The 22,668-nt window shown below is 38.7% G+C and overlaps 3 protein-coding genes across 6 annotated transcripts; 2 read left to right on the top strand and 1 right to left on the bottom strand.

Annotated features, from left to right (window-relative positions):
- Nucleotides 1-609: 609 nt before the first annotated feature.
- Nucleotides 610-9,238, top strand: LOC112577102. 2 transcript variants are annotated; one of them, XM_025260051.1, is made up of 4 exons: nucleotides 610-915; nucleotides 1,470-1,611; nucleotides 6,533-7,243; nucleotides 7,493-9,238. In XM_025260051.1, exons 2-4 carry the CDS (start codon nucleotides 1,513-1,515, stop codon nucleotides 7,637-7,639), a joined length of 957 nt encoding a protein of 318 aa, XP_025115836.1. In that variant the 5' UTR covers nucleotides 610-915; nucleotides 1,470-1,512; the 3' UTR covers nucleotides 7,640-9,238. The 2 variants fall into 2 exon arrangements, with proteins under 2 accessions (XP_025115836.1, XP_025115837.1); XM_025260052.1 differs by lacking the exon at nucleotides 1,470-1,611.
- A 798-nt stretch (nucleotides 9,239-10,036) lies between these two features.
- On the top strand, nucleotides 10,037-14,656 carry LOC112577298. 2 transcript variants are annotated; one of them, XM_025260347.1, is made up of 4 exons: nucleotides 10,037-10,231; nucleotides 12,180-12,301; nucleotides 12,653-12,778; nucleotides 13,574-14,656. In XM_025260347.1, the coding sequence occupies exons 1-4, from the start codon at nucleotides 10,180-10,182 to the stop codon at nucleotides 13,712-13,714; spliced, it is 441 nt and encodes a 146-aa protein (XP_025116132.1). In that variant the 5' UTR covers nucleotides 10,037-10,179; the 3' UTR covers nucleotides 13,715-14,656. The 2 variants fall into 2 exon arrangements, with proteins under 2 accessions (XP_025116132.1, XP_025116133.1); XM_025260348.1 differs by having other exon boundaries at nucleotides 12,656-12,778.
- Nucleotides 14,657-16,435: 1,779 nt separating this feature from the next.
- On the bottom strand, nucleotides 16,436-21,466 carry LOC112577243. Of its 2 annotated transcripts, none has more exons than XM_025260278.1 (9): nucleotides 21,142-21,466; nucleotides 20,651-20,847; nucleotides 19,746-19,905; nucleotides 19,273-19,333; nucleotides 18,741-18,854; nucleotides 17,901-17,972; nucleotides 17,523-17,706; nucleotides 16,851-17,111; nucleotides 16,436-16,562 (listed from the first exon to the last, which is right to left on the bottom strand). In XM_025260278.1, exons 3-9 carry the CDS (start codon nucleotides 19,900-19,902, stop codon nucleotides 16,437-16,439), a joined length of 975 nt encoding a protein of 324 aa, XP_025116063.1. In that variant the 5' UTR covers nucleotides 19,903-19,905; nucleotides 20,651-20,847; nucleotides 21,142-21,466; the 3' UTR covers nucleotide 16,436. The 2 variants fall into 2 exon arrangements, with proteins under 2 accessions (XP_025116063.1, XP_025116064.1); XM_025260279.1 differs by having other exon boundaries at nucleotides 20,647-20,847.
- Between the last annotated feature and the right edge of the window lie 1,202 nt (nucleotides 21,467-22,668).

Genomic DNA, 22,668 nt, shown 5'->3' on the forward strand with positions numbered 1-22,668 from the left:
AAAAACAATTTGACACGAATCCTCTTCTGTTATACCGCATAATATAATATATTAACTCTATGAAGACGGAAGAGCTAGAGGCAGTTTTACACACTGGTACGCATGATTTTTAACGTTTTTCAAAATATTATAAAAAAGAAACTAAAACAGCTAGAAGAATAATTCAAATTGATAATGATAGATCAAACTTTGTAAAATAGGAACAATCCTACCTGAAAATTGCTTGAGAGCTCACTTTTATTATTGTAATCCATACAAAATCGGGTAGATGAAGTAAAAAAATTTTTCCAGCACGTTACACACGAATTTTACCGATTTTCAAAAAATTATAAAAAACCCCCCTAAAACAGCTAGAAGAATAATTCAAATTGATAATGATAGATCAAAATGTCTAAAATAGGATCTTTGAAAACCAAAAAGAAATGCACACACATTGTTCTTGTACTTAGAAATTCACAAATTATGCCAGAATTCCGAGATCCGTCTCGCCATTTTTTTCAAGAAGGGTTACTCTGGGAAATTGACGATAGTTCAGTCAAAACAGAGTACCATCCCTTTACAAGGGAAGTAATTGTATTTAGAAATGCACAAGCTATCGTAACTAAGCGATTTCCTTACGAAAAAAAGCGCTGTAAACGCCAAATAAAAAAAAAAAAAAAATGTAAAAACACGGCGGTTATTTTCGCCCGCCGCTCCCAATGAGAATCTGCGCGCGGGCCTACAAAAATATCCGCCGCGCCGGCATTGTATGTTGTAAGACGTTGTCGTTCTTCAGAACACACTTCTTACCTTCTTGAATATGGACGAGTCCAGGAATAGCACCACCAGCAGCTGTCGCATCATCCACGCCACCTGGAGAATGAGCCGCGATACCAGAGCAGCTTCTGTCAACTAATAAGAGAACCGAGGTGACTGGTGAGTACTGAACACATTTTAAGGTATAATGTATTTCAATGAGAAAGGCAAATGAAGAAAAAAGTAGTAGCTGGTGTAAATGAGATCAATGTTGGGGAAAAAGACTCCTATTTCATGTTCAGCCCCGATACTTATTTTCCTTATCCTCGAACATTCTAGACCTCCCTCGCAACAAAGACAGTTTGCTTTGTACATTATAATCGTGCTGAGCATTGTAGTATCTAGATGCAGAACATTCTAGAATCTAGATGCAATCTGGAACATCATATCCTCGCACAGACATTCTACTTTGTCGCAACAAAGACATTCTACCTTGTACATGACTGCAGTGCTGAACATTCTAGAATCTAGATGCAAATCTACAACATCATCCACCCCCCGCGGCAAAGACATTCTACTTTGTACTCTACTAGAGTGCTACATATACATATATGAGGATTGAGTATGTTGAAACATTCGTGTGTTACAGGATAAAAGATATTTTCATTAGCTTGCAAGTGTCGCTGAAGTTCAGGTTATTTTGCAAAACCACAAAACAATGTCCTGTTGTCTAGGATTGAAAATGATCTCCCTTGAGTGAACACATCATCTTCAGTCATGGCGTGGACTGTATCGCACAAATACAAGGCCATCTCAGTGCTGTGCATCATTCTTTTCTGCTTGTCCATCCTCTATGGGGAAATTTTCTTATCCAAGGTAAAATATTTCTTTACAATTCGTCACCATTTTCTGTGAAACTATCATTTACCAATGTGCTTTATTTCTATGCAATGCATTCAGAGAAAAGTGTTTGTGTGGGATTTTTTTCTGAATGGTCTTTCCCTGAACATCATGGATTGACTAGTCCATTCCAACAACTGTTGCGCGGTTATATCAGTTCCACATAGACATGTGCTTCAACACTTTACTGCGATATCTGTTTTGTGAGGATTTGGACACTTTCATCACGATTTTATCTATGTTTCTAACTATTATCTATCTGCTCTAGTCCAACGAGTTTCCGGTCTGTAGATCTGTCTCATCTATAAATGTCATCCGACATAAGAACGACTTGGCATTTCCATTTTCGTCTTCGTGTTTCTTGTGATTGTAATGTGCGGTAACTAGGATACCGCGCTAACATTATATACAATCGAAACACACTTTTTGGACATACTTTGTGTGCAGGTTTATGTCTGTTGATCTTCCCCTCTCAGTTTGTTTGCTGACATAATTTGGACTGAGTCCATATGTGTGCTTTGTGCATTTTGTGTCTTACTTTGTGTTTCTCTTCTCAGGCTCATTCAGGCTTAGGTCAAAATATATATTCGTATGTGCTTCACAGATGCTAATACAGTAGAACCTCGGTTAACGAACTTAATCCGTTCTGGAAAGCTGTTCGTTATCAGAAATGTTCGTTATCCGAAACAATTTTTTCCATAAGAAATAAAGGAAATAGATTTAATTGGTTCCCAGCCCCTGTTGACTCGCTAATATTTGAAAGTTACAGGCTATATAGGTATTTGTTTTAATAAGAACAGTTATAATGCTATATAAATGGAGTTAAATAAACATAAAAACATTAACGAAAGCATTTAAACATCGGAAAACTTGCCGTTTTGACGGCGTGGTTGGAAGCAGGTGCGGAGAGGAAGGGGTGGAATTACTGCTTTGATTCCCCCTCCATGAGCACAAGTGACATTATAAAGTCGGGGGTGACTTCCCTTTTCTGTAGCTTTGAGGTTAAAGGAAAAAACTTGTCCAGTGTCTGTTCCTTCTGCCTTTTTTGTAAAACTCTTGGGTAATACGACATCACATATCCGACAGACGCATGCCACCTTCATACTTTGAAATCATTTCCTTTTTCAATTCAATTGTTGGCCGCTTCCTTGTCATTACCTCACTACTATTGCTCTTAATCTTCTTTGGAGCCATGATTGAGGATTATCTTATTAAAATAAAGCACAAAAATCACTAAATAAGAAGGATGCACATAGATAAGGAACGACTGATCTCGAGCGCGAATGATGACATGCTGGTCGGTCACGTGTGGTTCACGTGGCTGTTCGTTATCCGAAATTTTGTTCGCTATCCGAGACAAACTTTTAACGAAATAGATGTACTATTTGGATAGGATAGTGTCATGTTTATCAATAACAATGACGTGTATAGGTGGACTGGTTTTTCTATTATTAAACACAACATTCTACAAAACCTTCAACGTTTTCCACATGAACAGACATGAAAATAGACAAGATTCAAATTGATTCTACTCTTTATTAGATTCTAAGCAGTTTCATTTTTGCCTTTAATCCCTTTAATTGGTTGGTGAGTGAGTGACCAATGGCATCCCTCGTTGTGTGTGTCTGTGCGAATTTCAAAGTGAAATAGGGAACGGAGAAGGAGAAAGACACTTTTCGGCACGACATCACAGTGGACGGAGCAACTGGTCAGCAGTCGAAGCGACTTCAGCATCTCTAACGCCAGCTTCACTTATACCTCGAGACCGGGTCTTAAGCCAAGAGGACAAGACTCGGGAGGAAGGACGCTTAATGTGGTTAGAGAACCTTGAGCAAGGGGGGTAATCAGTGACGAGGAACTGTTAGGACTGCCTGCTGTCGCTTTGGAAAGCAAAGGACTACGTGACCAGAGCTTGCACTCCCTTTGAGAGGACTTAGAGGACTTGCACTACCTGTGAGAGGACTTGGACTTGCACTACCTGTGAGAGGACTTGCACTACCTGTGAGAGGACTTGGACTTGGACTACCTGTGAGAGGACTTGGACTTGCACTACCTGTGAGAGGACTTGCACTACCTGTGAGAGGACTTGGATTTGTTCTACCTGTGAGAGGACTTGGACTTGCACTACTGTGAGAGGACTTGCACTATCTGTGAGAGGACTTGGACTACCTGTGAAAGGACTTGCACTATCTATGAGAGGACTTGCACTACCTGTGAGAGGTAGACGTTCGACGCCAAGGCCAGAAGTCGTCGTTCTCAAAGAAGGAGAACGTCTGGTGGGTTCGCCGCACTCCAAAGAGCCGGAGACCTTTGCACCAAGGTGGTGTTCGTTCGGCGGTTGTACGTGGCATTGCAATCGTTGAAGACATCACGTGTATTTCCATGGACTGGGACAGGCTCGACTCTGTGTCGTCGGCAGAGCAGTCGTCGCTCTCTGACGTGGCGGAGCAACACTTTCGAGGGGAACAGCAGGGGTAGGGGCTTGAGAACCGCGTAGTGAGCTGTGTGATCGACATGTGAGTATTGCACGGATGGCCTCCCCTGCAACTTATGTTGACATGGGTAGTACGAGTTAGGACTAACTATTGCCCACATGTCCGGTTCCCCTGGGCCAGCATTCACGTTTACGGCTAAAAAAACCGCTTATCTCTTGCGAGGTTCTCCGATTGTTAATCTTCGCGAACCTAAACAATCAATGTGACTAAACTGGAAGCTTTGCATACTCCTGTCTCGTTCAAGTACTTACATGGAAAGAATCACAAGTTCGTGTAAATACGAATATAAATCTAAAATCTTATTTACAAGATGACGCGTTTACTTACTGACCCATAATTCCAGGTCTTTCGTGTCATTTTGAAACGTCACATCAGGTATTATTTTGGTACATAAATAACATTTCCGTTAGCAGAAATGAAAAAACGCTTAATATCAGTTGTACTGAGCGCGCTAAATAATATTCAAAGGGAAGTTTACATGCAGATGATGGTCGTTTGTTTTGTACCAGTCAATGTCGCATGAGACCAGACACGTAAAGGAACAATAGACAGACATTTAGAGACCACTTGGTGTAAGTCTGTTATATATATATAATTGTCACTTGCCCATTTTTTTCATTTGCTAATATTTTTCACTCTTAACATCTTTTAACGCTATACCTAGCAAGGAACTTTATTTCTTATTTTTATTTCTAATTTTTTACTTTTATGACTAGAGCACCTTCCCTTGTTCGAATTGCCCACTGGGACAGCATTGTCATTGTCATTGTCATTGTCATTGTCATTGCCATTGTCATTGTCATTGTCATTGTCATTGTCATTGTCATTGCCATTAACAAAAGTACATTTAGTTTTGAATTGTAATGAACCAAATGCAGCAATTTAAATTTGAAATTCACGGTACAGAGTGATTTAAAGCCTTGGTGGTCCGCAGTATTTTTTTACTTTAGTGAAATGGTCCGTAGTCCAAAATACTTTGAAAACCACTGCTCTAGTGTAGTAATTTTTGGTAATTTTTACAGAACTGAAATTTATATCAGTATCATAGATTGTTTTGTGGTATTTGGTAGAGACTTTCGTAAGAAGACCTCAGCAGACTTAGATGGATTAACTGCAAACACAACAAAACAGTTGAATATCTTATTTCTGTAAGACAACAAAGGGCAGACAGTTACATCATGAACTTGTATTACTGAACTGCTTACAGACTAATTTTTCGATTAACTCTACAACAAACAGCTCCCCGTTTAGCGAACAACAACAATGGCTATGTCAGCAGAGTCTCCGAGAGTAACAACAATAAATAAACATAAAATAGTTTTTTGGGGGTTTTCTCGCTTCCGCGGGCATGTATACCAAGATTAGTGGCGAGCTGCTGTCATTCTGGCCGTCAGACAAAAGTTTCAATCCAGTTCAGCATGCGACACTTCAGGGATTTCAATATAAAATTAGTTTGTGTGTTTCACGCTACTTATCATCCATCAAGAGGCTCTGGTCTTGTGGATATTTAATCAGCCAGCTTTCACAGACACCTATCGGATTTTATGTTTTAAATTTATAGTAACAAGAAACAGAAATAACAATATCATCATTCACAAAGGTAAAAGTCATATGAAACAGTACAATTACAGCGAACATGGTGCACCGCTGTGAAATTGTGTTTTATAGTATTGAACAAGATTGTAACTGAATTATTGTGTGTTGGTGAAAGCATCTCCTGGATTTATGCACATTCTGCTTATTTGCGCTACTTCTAAGCAACATTATAAAATATTATTGCTCATGTTACGATAACTTGGTATCAATGTGGTACCTGCCTGCGTTGTTGTAGTGTATGAAAATGTCTTGTCGAGCTGACGATATCAACTTAGTTCTGACTAATTTTAATACAGGTGTAGAACTTGCTGGAGCTTGCTTTAGAAACTGAAAAAAGTCCTTGTCATCACTCAATCTGAACAAAGCACAACAAGTACTTAATCACAAGAGCACAAATCTTCCACACAACTCATTTAGATTATTCATTAACACATAATGTTCATTACTGTCGTTATTCCTTTCAGTCTCTCTCGCTTACTCACTGAGAGAAGAGAAAGTTGATCATCATACGGAATGTTTATTATTTACAGGAAATAAGGGAATATTGTTTACAAGGCCATTTAACAACTTTATAGTGGACAAGCAAACTGATGGCGTGGCTTTTACATTTACCTTCAGACGAGAGCCTGCGTACATTGTCTCTCTCATCGCGCATTACTGTCAACCCTGTGGCTATTGTGCACAGTCAACAGTATTTTCCATGTTATAAGAACACTACAAAGTAAGATAATGTAAAGCAATGAAGATATTTGTTTTGTTTTATCTTACATTTGAAAAACAATCTTTAAAAAGTTTCCTAATTACAGACACAACAAAGCAGCAGTGTGCAGCCTAACAAACCCATGGAATACAATGTCACGATGGTCAGCGCCTTCATAGACATTGGCGAGTTCGGCAAAGGTGCCCGGAACATTAAGCGCGACCACAGGATCTACCAGAACTGGTCATGGGCCTACTCCGCCATCTACTCGCCGCTTGTATTCTACACGGACTCCCCGTCCTTCGCCGACCACATGCAGCACGTGCGACAGAAACAGCCGGACCTCACTAAGATTATCCTCGTCAACCGCACCAGCCTGTGGGCCTTCCAGCTGAGGGACGCCATCGCAGCCATTTACCGTGCTGGTTACCCTAAACACTACCCCAACACCGTCTACCCGGATTACACGTGCGTCACGCACGCCAAGTTCGAGTTCGTCAAAGACGCCATCTTGAACAACTACTTCAACAGCAGGCATGTGGTGTGGGTGGATGTAGGCTACTTTCGAGACATGTGGACACGGCACAATAAAACCACAGCTTTCACAATGCATCTTTTGGCCAACCTGGATCCCAAGCGGGTTCTCTGTACACAGGTGGGAGCGCCGAACTTCACGATGGCTTGGAGAGATATTTTCTGGAAGAATATCAACTGGGTAGCAGGCGGCTTCTTCTTGGCTAAACGACAGGTCATGGTGAATTTCGTGCTGCAGTATCAAAGAGCCGTGGAACTGTTCTTGCGACTAAATCAAAGCCAGGTGATGGTCTTTAACGGGATACAAATTACCCTGAATATATTATGAGTATTAACACAATGCGACCCTCCTAACGTTGAGTTAATGGCATGTACACGGTTTCATAAACACACATAGGCAAGCAAGCAGGCAGGCAGGCAGGCAGAGGTGAGGATTCGGATTACATGAGGTAAAATATTATTGTTTCCAGACGATTAACGCCTTTTCTATTATGATGTTGCTATAATTTTGTTTCTCTCTCTCTCTCCTCAGGTGGAGCAGCATGTCCTATATTCTATTTACACCGGCGAAGGCAGAGAAATTGTAAAGCCAACAATAGAACTTCAACCGATTGTGTCACGCTGGTTTGATCTTGGATTCAACTCTTTAGTTCCAGTAAACGATTCTTCTTTATCTTAAAGACTTGAATTCATGTCTACGTTCCAAAACGTGCAATGAACTATATATATATTAACAAATTTTTATTGCTATTTTTATTATTGAATTTGTAGAGCACATTTTATAAATTTTGAAAGACATTAGGTATTTTATCGTTTAGTCCCTCAAAAAAGCCTTTAAAAAGTACTTATTACTGATTTTCTAAAAGTATCTACACAAATTTACTTTTCAACAAAAACTAAAGGTTTATTTTTTAAAAACAGTTTTACAAAACTGGCGTGTGTTTAACAGCTCCAATAAATAATGTTTTGTTATTTTAAAACACAGAAGATTTACTATAAAGACAAATACCTGATAATATATTTTTATTATACAACTTGATGGCTTATCTTGATGGAAGAGATTCGTTAAGATTGAGCTTGATTTTTAAAAAATCATTTTAGACCATGGATTTAATTTTATGCAAACAATTCTGAAAGTCTTTGATTTTGGCAAAGATATTTGTAGTTAGATAAAGATTTGTAACATTAAAATCTAAGTTCAGCAGTTATAGCAAAGGGTTACAGGAGTACTCACTATACGAACCTACCGGTGACATTAAGAGACAGTATTATGTGACATAAGGTCGAATGAAATAAGGGCTCGAAGTAAATATATTTAAGTTTTCTCTGTGAAGAACTTGCATAACAGGAAAGACTCCCATAATTCTTGTTTTTCTTGTAAAAATTTTACATTTTTTTTTTGTTTTTTGCTTTGCTCTAGAAATGGCTACTAATTATTTTAACTTTTTGTAGAGATCGTATTAGTATAAGAATTCTATGCTGGATCTTTATTGGAGGGAGCTGTATATGTAGTATTTATAGCTTATATTTTTCCATATTCTAACCATGATATCCGAGATAGTTATGTATGAGTGTTACACTATGTGTTTATATATTTATATGCACGTGCACAGTGTAATAAAAAAAAAATAAACTGGAAAATAATTGTTTGAGGTATGAATTGGGAAGTTGAATTTCTGATAGTCCTACCTCAAATTCTCACTCCAAGTCGATGGTCTGCAGAAGTTTAGTAAAATAGTGACTAGCAGAGTTGTCTGGAGAATATTCCATCTAGCTGTTGCTGGGTAGGGTGAGATAAAACATGGTTTTTTGGTTGTTGTTGTTTTTTTTTTCTTTTTTTTGATTGGTGAAAACAGGAAGCGGTGGAGGGTCGATAGCAGGGTTGGGAAGCACGTATCCGAGACAGCTACCGAGCAAAGCCACCCACAAATTGTCCTCTCCGTGTCCACGTGTCAGATTAAAGAGCGAGACGCCGACCACAACATAAATAAGGATCATTTGGCAAAAAAAATACAATTTCACTTCGAGGAATTCGACGTTCCATGATGCGCCACAAGCCAGTCGGTGGTTGGTGGTGGTAGTGGTGGTGTTGTGCCTTCCATCAGTACCGGGTGAGCGACGACTGCGGAATCCAAGAATTATATGAGGCATCGTAACCATACCATTTGACTAAATACTCCTTTCTTCCTCCTGCCCCCACATTAAAATCTCCTCGATTCGATACTTGTCTTTTACACCGACCTTTTGTAGTTCTTGGCTGTAAAACGTTCTGTGTACATCGTCCCCGTGGTCATCTTTTAACACATAGGTTGTGGGTTCGGAATCATAGATGCGACTGATAGTAAAGAGTTCCTCATTAAGACGTCCTTGTATCTCAGGGTGGTTTTTCGGGTAAAATATCGCCATATCTTGTCTTTCAAACTTCGATTAAAGCGCTCCACAACGGCAGCTTTGATATCTTCGTTTTCAGTCACAAAAAAAGTCAACGTGAGCTTCTTTTAAAAATTTTTGAAATGTTGGATTTAAAAACTCGGTTCTTTTGTCCGTTTGCAGCTTTCTGGGCTTGCGACCCGTAGAAAAAATGCGTCGAAAAGCATCCACCATCGTAGGACATGAGGGTGGTGGTGATGGTGTCGTTGGTTCTTGCGGTCTCACGTCAACCGTCCCTAAGGGTCTGTTTCTGTACTGTCCAAACCTCCTCAAAAAACCGCCACAACGTTTGCTGATAGAGATTTGCTTTGTCATGTAAACTGAAATCCGTTCGCTCCAAAATATCGCGCATCTGTGCGTCCATGTCTGTCACACTTTGTCACATGGCGTCCGAAACAGGTGGTGGTGTCATTCGGGGATCCATCAAAATCAGTTTTTTTCGTGTGTTCCATGATTACTCGTTAGAGGTAAACGATCCCACCAGTCCTCCCAAGGAGGTCAAAATAGGTTTCAAAAGAAAAGAAAGCAAACCTCATTTTTGAAGAATCTGTTTTTGGCGTGTCACAGAAGTATTCCTGCGTGCATTTATTCCTCAAATAAAAAAACAACACATCAAGGGTTAAAGTGAACTACGGGATGGGTGGATCTGTGACAGGGGTATAGACGAGAGGGGGAGTAATACCTGGAATTACACCGGTTGTCATAAAGGTGTTACTCAAGCACAGAGGTATAAAACCTGAGACGAACTGTCCTGTATACCACACTCACCTGTCTGGAGCAGGCGATGACATGGCCGCCTCTGCAGATTTCCGTCTTCAAGAAATTTCCACAGACTCCAATGGTAAGGGAAGCGCTTCTAGTTTGTTGACTGTGGCTGATAATAATAACACTGCACATATTGTTTTGTTGTTTTTATGTTATTCGAAATAGTTTCTTTAAATTTCTTACCTTTGATCTTTTTTCTTTGCATGAAGAGCTATCCTTTTCTTCCTTACCCCCCTTCACACACATATACTCTCAAATACATATAAACAAAGATTTATGCCATAATTCTTACACTTATTAATTTAAGGTAGGATTTGGGGTTCTTGGGGAGTTTTGTCATCTCAGAGTGGAGACAGCGCGATGCGAGTAACTTTAGAAGCATGAAGATGAAGAACATCGACAGAAAGATAAACAAGAGCAGTGATCTTGAACTGAACCCGACAGTGTGATGGAAGCTAGTAGGTGTATGATGCGCTCATAATTTGATCTTTGCAAAAACAAAATACAAGTCTAGCCACAGAATTGGAGTCAAATAATAACCAACCCTGGCGAGTTTCCACAAGTTTAGGAAGGTTGTACCACTTAGATGACACGAGACTGAATTGAGTAGGGTCCATTTCGAGGCACACCCAAATATTTCATGGAATATTTCATGGTATCATCACCTAAACCCTAAATCGCAATGCAGTTCACCAGATTATGGTGTGATTCATCACCATTCGCCTTAAGTATCACTTCAGTCTTGTCCGTGTTCTGATGTTCAGTCAAGAGAGACCATAAATACAACTGTCAACAGTGTGCTGAGTGAGAATGTTTGACAACTCCAGGTCCTCAGCACACTTTGGATAACAACAGCTGTGAGAAAAAACATTTGATAGTGACTGGATACACAACACAGATCTTTACACAGAAGCAAGTAGGAGGAAAGATGAAACAACACAATTATACCGCCACAGCAGGATGTAGACCAGTGGAGGGCAGCACCAGTCCAACCAAACAACTTACCAAGGTGCTCTAACAATTGTAAGAGAGAATATTTAGTTACTGTTCCAGTTTTTCAAAAAAGTTGAGACGAAAGGCATTTTAATACAATATTAATATAATAATATTTTAGTAATAATTTTAATACAATTTTAATACAGGCAAAAAAAAAATAAAAATAATAATGAACGAATGAGTAAGATAGAAATTGGATTAAGCCCCGGTTTACTTAGGAATGGTGTAAGAACAACCTGATTGAAAGCATGAAGAACTCAGGGTTAGGCAGCGAATGATTCACAATCTTGACAATAACAGACAGAAGGTTAACCAGACCTTGTTTGGTGAGTGAGGTGGGGATTGAATCAAGACAATCTGTTTTAGATGGCGATTTGACAATCAGAGCATGGATTTCTCTGTCAGACATGGATTGAAGCTGATAGTTCAGATGGTGGTAGACACAGATGTGAGAGGACATCTTCGCCAGTCTGCTTCACTTTTGTGAAACTGTCACAGAAATTATCAGGAAGATTTTGATATGTTATTCGAAAGTGGAAGTCCTCCATGTTTTATTAATTTAGCAGAAAAATGTACCTAAAATGATTGACCTAATGGATGACCGAAAACCCAAGGGAGACCTGTGGATTCCCCGTAAGTCCGTGCATGGTAGTGACTAACACTTGTTTCTCGAGAGGGTCATCAAGCACTTAGTGTAGTTCATCTCCACCCAGTCAATAGCAGGGTGTTGCTCTGCTGTTCTGTTGAAGTGAAAATACGATACAGGGTATATCTACAGATACCTACGTTGTCTGCTAACGGGTCAGAAAGAGTTTTACATTCAAGCCCGGATCCCGCAAGTGACCATGTCCTTCTATTGCATCCTCACTCGTGTGTGTGTGTGTTTGTGTGTGTGTGCGTGTGTGTGTGGTTTACTGTTTTACTTGCTCACAACCGTCTACCTTCAAACATTATTAATAAAGTACTATCATAATGTTGTACTGAGAGGTGGAACACCGTCGCCATTGTCTTTTAAATGTTTCCTACAGTACCGAAGATGGACTCACCTCCTGGGTACTACCCAGTGTCACAGCATGTTCACACCGGGACCCCACCCCAGTTCATAGGGGTACATACGGCCCAACCCACTACAATGGGGACCACTGTGGTGGTGAGTTATTTTCACAAATTTGACATTTTACCTTTATCTTGTTTACAGAAATCAAGAAGTTTTGTTACCTTCGTGTCTGGATCCATTAATTACTATAGAGAAAGTAATATAACTGTTTATAATAAATTTTTCAACGAAATGCAAAAAGTAAACAAAAACACAGAAAAGTGCATATGTTAAATGTCAAAACAACATACCCACAAACACAAGCACTCGTGCACATAAACACACAGTATAAAAATACGAACAGTTAAACTCGGATTATTTTTCTTTCTCTTTGGCTACTTGGAAAAGACAGCGAAAATTTGACCTCTTGAGTCCAGCAACCTCTGAACTTTCTTTTACTGTCAGCAGGTGACTCAGCCAGTGGTGACCCAAGTGGAGCCGAACACCACGTGTCCTCTGGTGATGTCGGTGCTGACCGTCGTCCTCTGTTTCTCCGTCTGCGGCATGGCTGGCATCTTCGCCGCCTGGAAGGTACATCACGTGACTTACGCCTACCAATGAAATCTCACAAACATTCTTTGTTTACGTGTTTTATTAGTTATCTGGGGGTGGCGTTAAAAGCTTTTGCCGTTGTTGTTGTTGTTGTTAATGATGATGCTTTAGCTTTTCCTGTAATCGTCTATTGCTAACCACTGCACTTGTATATGGTGTTGTTCTTACGGTATTTTCACACATCGTTTTATATATACACACACATATATATTTAAGTATAGAACTAGTGCTTGTTCTCTTTTTCCTCTTAGTCTCTTCTATATTTCTTTTTTTATTACTTGTGTGAATAGTTGTTTCTCCTTCCGTCCTTTTGATTGTGTCCTCGTCTTAAGTGGTGAGAGAACGCTATCTAATCACACGTTGTTGATGTCGTTGATGATGTTGTTGTTGTTGCTGCTGCTGCTTCTGCTAATGATGGTGGTGGTGGTGTTGGTGGTGGTGGATGGATAATGAGGGTGGATGATGGATGATGATGATGATGATATTAACAACAGAATGTTTACAAGTGTTGTTGAGGATAAATTTAACCGAACCATTTTTCCCATGTGATACAATCATGGTTTGTTTTCACATTTGTTGTTAGTCACATTATTTTATTTTGTTCATAGCTATTACAGTTTTATCGTGTTTTTGAATCATGTTTGTGTTTACTTGTGCTTGTTACTATGTTGTAACCTATAATGTTTTGAATGTTGTTAACCACGATGCCTCTTGTTAACCTTTGCCTTGTTGACGTCTGCCATTGACCCCGTACGTGTTCACATCTGTTCACAGGCTCGCCTGGATGTTCTCGGAAAGAAGTACGAGCAGGCCAGCCATTCTGTCAAGATCGCCTGGCTTTTCTTCGCCCTCGCCATCTACTTTTGGCTCCTCCCCGGCATAATAGCTGCCATAGTATTCTCAATAGTTTTTTAGTTAATAGCACAGCCAGCTCTTCATTCTCATCAGTTCATGATCCACTGGCAACTGGCATGTCCGCATTTGGCAATGTGTGAACACTCACTAAACTATCACGAGGACTAAAAGTCATCAATCTTTTCTAAATTGAATAAACAGATTACAAGCACTCAATGAGTTCACGGACATATACAGAACATCAATAGAAATAACTCTAGGCACACGAACAGACGATAACTACTAAACAGAATATATTTATTTAATGACTTTACGTAAACGAACAGAATATAGATACTAAACAGAAATAATGACTACATTGGAGCCATTCCTTCTCTTTGTATCTTCTTCCGTAGTCTTACAGTGTAGAATATTTTGTTTGATTGACAGAGCGATGTAACAAAGTAACACTATTATGTTTATCTCATAACATTTTTAAAATAAAAAAAAAGTGATTATTATGTGTGATTCCAGATAAGTGTAAGATATATAGAGAGGTCGTTTTGAAAGCTTTAGTCTAGTGGGTGTTCGGTAGTGTCGCCATTGCCAGAAGCCCAACCCTCAACATCTGTAGATGATGTAGAAGTAGAGAAGTAGAGGTGAGCAGTGTTGACACCATTGACTGTCATGAAGCATATCATAATCAGATGTGAAGGAATAACAAATACTCCCATTATACGACTAATAATAATATCAATGTTTACTTGTGTAGTGTCAACAGTGTTGTAGACTTTGACTTATGGTCTTGTCTTATTCATCCGCTTTTCTCTTCTCTCTCTCCACTCTCTGTTCTATGTAACATAGCCCTGTGGAATCGCAGTAAATCGGGTGGCGACCGTTTATGTCGGGTAGTTTGTTACCCAATTACATTAAATTAGCCTAACTCTAAGGGGTCCCTTTACAAAGTTGAAAAAAACCCACCAAGAAATCAACTACTTTGTTCAACTGCCTTTCAGGCACACAAAGCACTGTCATGTCTAGTCAGAAACGGCGAGATTTCTGTGCCATGAAGAGTGTGCAAGCATCTGTGATGAACTTATGCTCACTGTACTTAGGGGGCTTACTTTCTTTCCGTTTCTGTTACGATGATTTTAACCTCGCTGTCAACATCTTGGAAATAGAAAAAAAAACTCAGTGCAAGGGAAGTAACTGTCACCTTGTAGCAGACGACAACAATAGACTGGGCTACGATGTCAGACACTATATTTAACTCAGTGCAAGGGAAGTAACTCTCACCTTGTAGCAGACGACAATAGACTGGGCTACGATGTCAGACACTACACTTGCCCAATTTTGTATCTGTTCTTCGCCCAAATTTGAAGGGGTCCCCTGGGACCCCATTGACGAAAATTGAAGGGGTCCTCCGAACTTTTAATGAGTACTGTACGCAATTTTTTGCGTAAGCAGAAGCCCTGTGTTAATTAATAAGCAATTTAGTGTGAGAGCACGCGGTAAATGATTTGGTAGAGGTATCGAGAGTGTGATAGGCAGAAGGACGGAATCACAACCTCTGATCTGCTCCTACCCAGAGTTCACGACAATCAATACTAAAACGTGAGTGGAAGATTCCTGTAATAAAAACCGTCGTGACCTAACGACCTTTTAAAATACACGTAATGCCTAATTCATCAAATTCAAGGAAGGGGAAGTAAGCAATCAAAAGATGTTGTCATGGCGGTTATCTACCTTGAGTCACAGCCGGGTTATCACCCCGCGCCAGACGCTGCTGTCTTGGATGGAATCAAACAATCAACAAGTTCTGTCATGGCGCGTAGAGCTGACAGAAACTATATCCACCGATGTGTTGGCTAAACAACTGAGCATCTCCCACATGTCCCAGTATTTTATTCACGGGGTATACCTCGAGCTAAAGCAACCCTCTGGGGTAGTTATCGGGCCGTTAATCTAAGTTGCCTTCTGTATAAGTTGTAAAACAGAGATTAGGGACCACAAAGCATTTTTATATAGTCCAGTGTGTCTGATAATGACGATGTCGTTGTTGTTATTATTATTTGCTCCAACAAAATCAAAGGTCATTTTCATCTGGAATTGTATTATACATTCACTCTTAGCTACTGAAAAATGTTATTTTTACAGATGTAAATGTTGCAATATTCTGATGTTGAACTCATTTGTAATAAAGATCAAGATAAGAGACTATAAAAAAATGTACAATGTGTAAGCCAGACCTTTTCCACAAAAATGGATACGATATCATCAGCTTCTCTTTACAGATTGTGTGTGTCAGTGTGTGTTTGTGTGTGTCAGTGTGTGTTTGTGTGTGTGTTTGTGTGTGTGTGTGTGTGGGGGGGGTTTGGCTTCTCATAAAGTAAACTCAAACCGCTGAACAATACTATTGCTTTTTCTCCTTTTTATCTATTACAGCGGATTTGAAAAGAAGTGAGAATAAATTTATATTAGAGATTTACTGCTACTCCTGCTAATTCTTCCTTGAAAATGATGAAGAAAGAGAGGAAGATTACTGTAGATGAAAAGAATTCCTTGCCATTGTGTATCGTGATATTAGAATGCTCAATGTGCATTCACCAATTAACGATCTCAAAATTACAAATAAAATGAAAGGAAGATTTAGAAAAAAAAATTAAAATCAACACCAAGCAACAAAATTAAAACAAGATAAGACAGTAAATACGAACAAAGTACTAAAAATCCAATTAGAAATAAGAAAATGAAATTGCTATAAGTAACAGCTTTACAAGAAATATTTACGAAAGAGAGCTGTTTAATAAATAGGATTAAATGATTTAAGAGATGTAAATCTTGAAGATGTCACTGAATGAAATCCACGACTGCCAGTGACAAAAAATGGGAAGCCGATGTACAACAACAACGTACACTCGTTAACGACCTGTGAAGTACGTAAACAGGTGTTACAAGAAAAAATCTCAGGAAAGATGGAAACAAAAGGACTGGTTTAAAAATTACGATTGACTTTCCATTCACTGACTTCAATGTGTAAGTTACGTACGGTCATCTACACCTGTGTAAAGGCAAGCATGATGCATAAAATTGTTGATCATAACGCTTGTTCCAATAAAAGAGAACATAGTGAGAATTCAAATATGAGCTGCTAGGGATACAGCAATGGTGAGAAACGATGGAGGTTTTAATTTCTTTTCTTGTTAAGGTAGGCTACCTCTGCCTGCATTCCCAAGGAAGTTGCTAAATAAAGGTAATATCGGGGATGGCTAGTGGAGAATAGCTGGAAGCCCATCTCATTCAGCCGGAAGTACGTATCAACGGCATCAGGGACTCGTTCTCGAGGCGGAAAGTCCTTAAACAGGTGCCACTCCACCAGAAACTGCGGGACGGACGACAATATCGCCGAGTCAAGAAGATCACGAGTGACGTTCCACTCATAGCCTTCAATGTCCATCTTAAGCACGGTCAGCTGCTCCTAAACAACAACAACAACAACAACAACAACAACAACAACCAATAACACAGTGCTTCCTCACTGTTTGCAGTGGAGGTGACTACGACAGCGTTTATGTAGAACTTAATTGTAAGTTTTTGAAATTAACAAAAATCATAAAGTCAGACAACAAACTGAGACTTTAGATTAAGAAACAGTATTGTAACATTTTTTGAGTATTTCCATTTACTATTTGATCATAAATTTTACTTTACTTGTACTAAATTTTGAATTTTAAATTCTCTGCCTTAAAAAATAGCTAAAACGCAAACCCGTGTGCTGACATCAGATTGTAAGTGTTATAGATGGCGTCTGAGACACATCGTATCTTGTATTGCCTTACACATCAATATCGCACCAACACTCGTCTTCAAGTGACAGTTATTGTCTAACCTTTCTGTGACCCAGGAGGTCAAGGATTGTCTGCAGACGTCTCATCGGCCAACCGTTGACCGCCGGGCGGCGTTGAACATACCAATCGACTCTGGGTACAAAATGGTCGTCGTCCTTATCGCTGATGCCGATTCTCTTGAAGAAAACACGGTCCCCACGCTTGTGGTCATCAGTGTCCAGCATGCTGCAACATGACACAGTCTGGTAATACTCTCCGTGTTACCCACGGCATGCATGGTGCAAGAAAGTCTGAGACTCTACAAAGTTGCTACTGTTTTGTGGCACTTTCCTAATATATTATAAATTGTAATATATGAAAAATAATAGAAAATTATATTTATATATTTCTCAAATATTTTTTTGTGATTGTGATTTTACCTGGGATCAAAGGAGTAGACGGTGCATCCTATGGCTGCCATCGCATCATCAAAGCGAAAGTCATAGTTAATACTGCAAATAAATGTCAGAGACAGAGTGGTGTTTGTTCCCTTTTGTGTGTGTATAGAATACTATAGAATACTATACTATAGATATACGCGCAAAGAAACACACAAAGCACACACACTTTAGACTGCGAGCGTGCGTGTGAGTTGGTTTCCATGTGTGTTTGTGTGTATGTGAGAGAGAGACTGGGATCGTGGGTGCGCACTTGAATAAGAACTGTCAAAGAAAAACAGAGGCGTTGGAAACAGAATTGATAAGATTATTATGAGCTTAGAGCTAGTTGATTACATTTCTTTGCATAATACGTTTACTATTTTTTAAACTATTCTATAACCCTGTAAACCACAAGTGATATAACCCCTGAAAAAGAAACACAGTTTTTAAATCTTGAATACAGACTATATATTTCAATTCATCTAATAGCAATGATAAATAATAATTTGTTGGTCTGAAAATATGGATTTTGGAGGGTCTTGCCTTAAATGCCTGATAAAATAAACAGTCTTCTAACAGAAAAATAAAATTGGAAGAGATTTTGTAATGTCTACGCATTTCTCCAAATTAAAATTATGTTAACATTACCTTGAACGAGTATAAATGAAACAAAATGACTTCAAAAATTATATAGATGATGGAAAAGAGAAATACTTTGGCGGACATAGTTGTGGAGACTTTTACATAATGTGAGAACTGGTGAAAAGGCTTTTCTGATAAGTGAATAATTTTCACGAAAATGGAAGACAAGCCCTGTTTATGTACTCTTTAGGAACTCACCCAAATGAGTACACTAAACAGTTGTTCTGAGGCACAAGGTTATCATCAAAGCAAACATGCCAGTTTCCCATTCCTCTTTTGTTTTTGCAGTTGTACCTTATTCTTCCCCAGTCACTGAAACAACATTTTCATCTTATGTAATTTTGTAAGACTAGTTTAGCTATCACAATCATTAAAGGTCACCAAAAAATCAAATTTCATGTGTAATGAGAGACAGGTAAGTACTTGTTGACTGATTATTCCTTGAACCCGCTTTATTCATAACTAACCTGTTTGGGACAACTATTTATCTGACATTGACTAAGCGCTGGATTCATCATTTAAAATAAAATTTATCTAACTTTAGACATTTTACTTATTGAAAGTTTAAAATATTTAATTTGAAAAGCATGTCTAGAAATGTTGTTTTCTGTTTGCCCAAATCGATGATGTTGACACTTATTTACTATTCGTAATTCTCCTGCGAGTCGTTGTTGACCACTGGTGTCATTTGTGTCTACTTTGCCTCGTGAATATTTGTATTGTATGATACCTTTCCATATCACAGGCACGCCCCCACCATGGCACCCTCGTGAGGACGCGTTTGACGGTCTCTTCAAGAACAGAAATAAATGTTTGACGAGAACGACGGGGGCATCTTTGATGATTCATCTAACTTATGACAACCAACTTGTATTTTTGTCATCTACGTCTTGTACTGTTGATTATCAACCATCTGTCTGTCTGTCTGTCTGTCTGTCTGTCTGTCTGTCTGTCTGTCTGTCTGTCTGTCTGTCTTCAGGTCTTTTAAGATTTTTGTATGTTTGCCTGTATGACTGTCTTTCTTTCTGTCTGTGGCTAGGACTCTGAATAATTATGTGTATTTTCTTATTCTCGTAGTCTCACTATTGAAGTCATGAGGCTCTGGCTTTGTGTCCTCAGTTTTCATCGGTACATCGATCTTAATAAATTATTATCACTCGTATGATTACAACTTTCTTACTATTGTGTTACTGTAATACTGACTTCTCCATGTAGAGCAGATGTCTACACTGTTTTTTTCTAATGTAGAAAAGTCTGGCGTGTTGTGGAGAGAGGCGCGATAAACAACAGACTCTAGTCCAAGAATTATTATAAGCACAAGGCTCAGCCATGTAAACTTCTTGAAAATATTCATCGCCATTTACTGCAAAAAAAGCAAAGAAAAGCAAACAAAATTTCAGACTATTTTCTTACTTTTAGAATAGAACTACAAATCAAGAAAACTGTTGTGGTGAGATATAAGTGATGTTTCTGAAAAGTAGTTAAAATTATTAGTTTGCTTATTAAATTGTGTTTTTAAATTTAAACCTTACAGAATGTTTTATAGGCTATGCGCATGACATAATTTTATCAAACTTATATTCGATAAAAAAAAAACAGGCAAACGAATCCACTGTTTGTTGCTAGAGAATATTTCTTTTATCCGTCCCTGCTCAAACTAGTATTCCCTTCATGAAAAAGACAATTTAGAAACCAGGTAAAACAAATTCATTATTGATTGTACTTCAGACTAAACCTGTAAAATATTACACAAGTGACTCTAGTGAATGTCAGGCAGAAAATTGCGTCCACAGACATGTTTAAATTTGTCAAAGTCAGCTGGCAATGCGGGGGTTACTGGAAGAGGCCAAGTCGACAGTAACAAAACACTTTTGTTTCTTAAAGCGCTATTTGCTATTTTCTGTTTGGTATTGTGGTATTGTGTAGTGATGATGATGGATGATGGATGATGGATGATGGATGATGGATGATGGATGATGATGATGCCTAAAAAATGACCATCTGACTCAATGTCACAATGTTTTTAACAGTACTTACAGTTTGGTCGAGGCCAAGAATATAATATATAATTATAAATAATTATAAGTTTTGCGCTTAGTGATACCAACGAATCACGATGTCCAAGCTTGTATTCCCACGATGTAGGAAGATTCCTTGAGGTCGTGTAGACACACTAGGTCCTCAACCATACAAGTACTCGAGACCACGTGCGCCCCCGGAGTGAAAGGTCGCACCACTGAATTTCCCACGAAGTTCACCACAGATGGAGGGATGAGGTGTATGGCCTCGTTGTAGTTTGGTAACCCTGTTGCAGTGTTAGATGATTGGATTCTGTGGGACTGATTAACACTTCTCTACGACATTCGGGCATCATGTGAAGAGGACAATGTACTCCCCAACTACGACCTGTAACTTGCATGTTACTCATTGCCATATCTATCTTTTATCTAACAGTCTATTCATTCTCTTCTCAAAAACATCATATTCCTCACGCCAGGAGTGAACAACCATTTTCCCTCCCAGAGCCATTTTGATATTTATCACATCATTTACGGACGTCCAAAATTACTACAAAGGTAAAAGTAGATAACATTAATACCTTTTTTGAAGCTGAAGGTTGTGTGGGCTTCACGGATGGAGCATCAGCTGTACTAGGGACGAAGTCTGACGAAAGTGAAAGAATTTTCGCCAGCCAACGGGCGTTCACTGCAGGATGGACTGAGTCGCTCCTGGCAGTAACCTTCTTCCTGCTCCTCTACAAGTTATCAGTCGCTTATAACAATTATAAATTACATCGAATCTGGAGCTATAAACAGCCTCCTTTTTGAAGAACTCCTGTAAAAACATGGATTCTGATCACTAAGTTGTTTACTACACTTCTGCAAATGTGAACTTGTAGTAAAGATAATAATAATGATGATGATGATGATGATGATGATGATGATGATTTTATTTATAGAAGCCACTGACACTGAACAAAGGTGTGTGCATGACGTCAAATTAATGGTCGGAATGCGTGTGTGTATGACGTCAACAGAGATTTGACGTCAAAGAGCAGGCGAACCACAAACCATGAGCAATGAATAATAATAGAAAATGAAAACAAAAATGAATAATGAATACCAAACAATGAGCAAATCTTGAAAGAGAAGCAAAACGCGACATTTCTGTGTGGCACCAAGAGCAGAAGTCATTTCGAGTAACAAAAACAATAACATTCTGATTCTGATTCAGATGGAGGAGAGCGTTTAAGAAAGTGAAATAAAATGGAATCTTTGCTCATTCAGTAAAAATTTGCTGCGAGACAGCTAGCCCATTTTGTCATCTTTCAAAATCTTAAATAACACTATGGATTGTAATACCTCTAATGACATTAAAAAAGGAGAAGAAGAAAAGAAGAAGAATCATCTTGGTAAATCTTAAATAACACTATGGATTGTAATACCTCTAATGACATTAAAAAAGGAGAAGAAGAAAAGAAGAAGAATCATCTCGGTAACACCTTATAAAGTCTCACTCTTCCATCAGGCTGCTCAGTTTTTTCTTTAAGATTTGTGATCGCCATCTTTAATTCAGCCTTTTGTAGGAGAATCTGCACAGTTATAGAGCATGCAGGCTCAACTGCAATATCTGCTCGTTCTTTCTGCAAACAGATGTATAAAAAGATGCTTATAATGTACTGGACAATATCACCTATCATCTTATAAATATTTTCTTAATGAATGAAACTAGCAGCAAGAAGATATATATGATTTAAAAACAATTACCATGCAAGACTTACAGCTTTCTGTGAAATCCTGGGCTGCTTTGCAGAGGTAGGTTTGGACATTCTGTCCATTGGTCGCTTTCTTGAAAGAAGTTACCTACAAATACAGTACATGGAAATGTGATAACAGATTTTGCACCTATTAGCATAATAAAAAGGAGTTAACAGTAGCCAAAATATCCAATATATCTATATGTAGAATCTGTACAAACACACACACACACATTCAAACAGACCTCTTGCAGTGCATACTATGATCATCATTAGCCTTATGTGCCAGTTAGAGTGATCTCTCATGATAAATGTTAATTAAAAAAATAAAATATGACAGAAACAAAGGCCCATGATGGTAAAAGATGG

Source organism: Pomacea canaliculata, linkage group LG12 (assembly GCF_003073045.1).
Source record: "Pomacea canaliculata isolate SZHN2017 linkage group LG12, ASM307304v1, whole genome shotgun sequence".
Classification (NCBI taxonomy): domain Eukaryota; kingdom Metazoa; phylum Mollusca; class Gastropoda; order Architaenioglossa; family Ampullariidae; genus Pomacea; species Pomacea canaliculata.

Bases quoted from the DNA above. Each gene is read 5' to 3' on its own strand.
- LOC112577102 (XM_025260051.1), top strand. From the start codon at position 1,513: ATGGCGTGGACTGTATCGCACAAATACAAGGCCATCTCAGTGCTGTGC. The intron at 1,612-6,532 runs GTAAAATATTTC...TCCTAATTACAG, and splicing joins GGGAAATTTTCTTATCCAAG to ACACAACAAAGCAGCAGTGT. The intron at 7,244-7,492 runs GTGATGGTCTTT...CTCTCTCCTCAG, and splicing joins TGCGACTAAATCAAAGCCAG to GTGGAGCAGCATGTCCTATA.
- LOC112577298 (XM_025260347.1), top strand. From the start codon at position 10,180: ATGGCCGCCTCTGCAGATTTCCGTCTTCAAGAAATTTCCACAGACTCC. The intron at 10,232-12,179 runs GTAAGGGAAGCG...TGTTTCCTACAG, and splicing joins AATTTCCACAGACTCCAATG to TACCGAAGATGGACTCACCT. The intron at 12,302-12,652 runs GTGAGTTATTTT...TTTTACTGTCAG, and splicing joins CAATGGGGACCACTGTGGTG to CAGGTGACTCAGCCAGTGGT.
- LOC112577243 (XM_025260278.1), bottom strand. From the start codon at position 19,902: ATGGCGATGAATATTTTCAAGAAGTTTACATGGCTGAGCCTTGTGCTT. The intron at 18,855-19,272 runs GTATCATACAAT...ATGTTGTTTCAG, and splicing joins CGTGCCTGTGATATGGAAAG to TGACTGGGGAAGAATAAGGT. The intron at 16,563-16,850 runs GTAGCCTACCTT...CGTACTTCACAG, and splicing joins CCTTGGGAATGCAGGCAGAG to GTCGTTAACGAGTGTACGTT.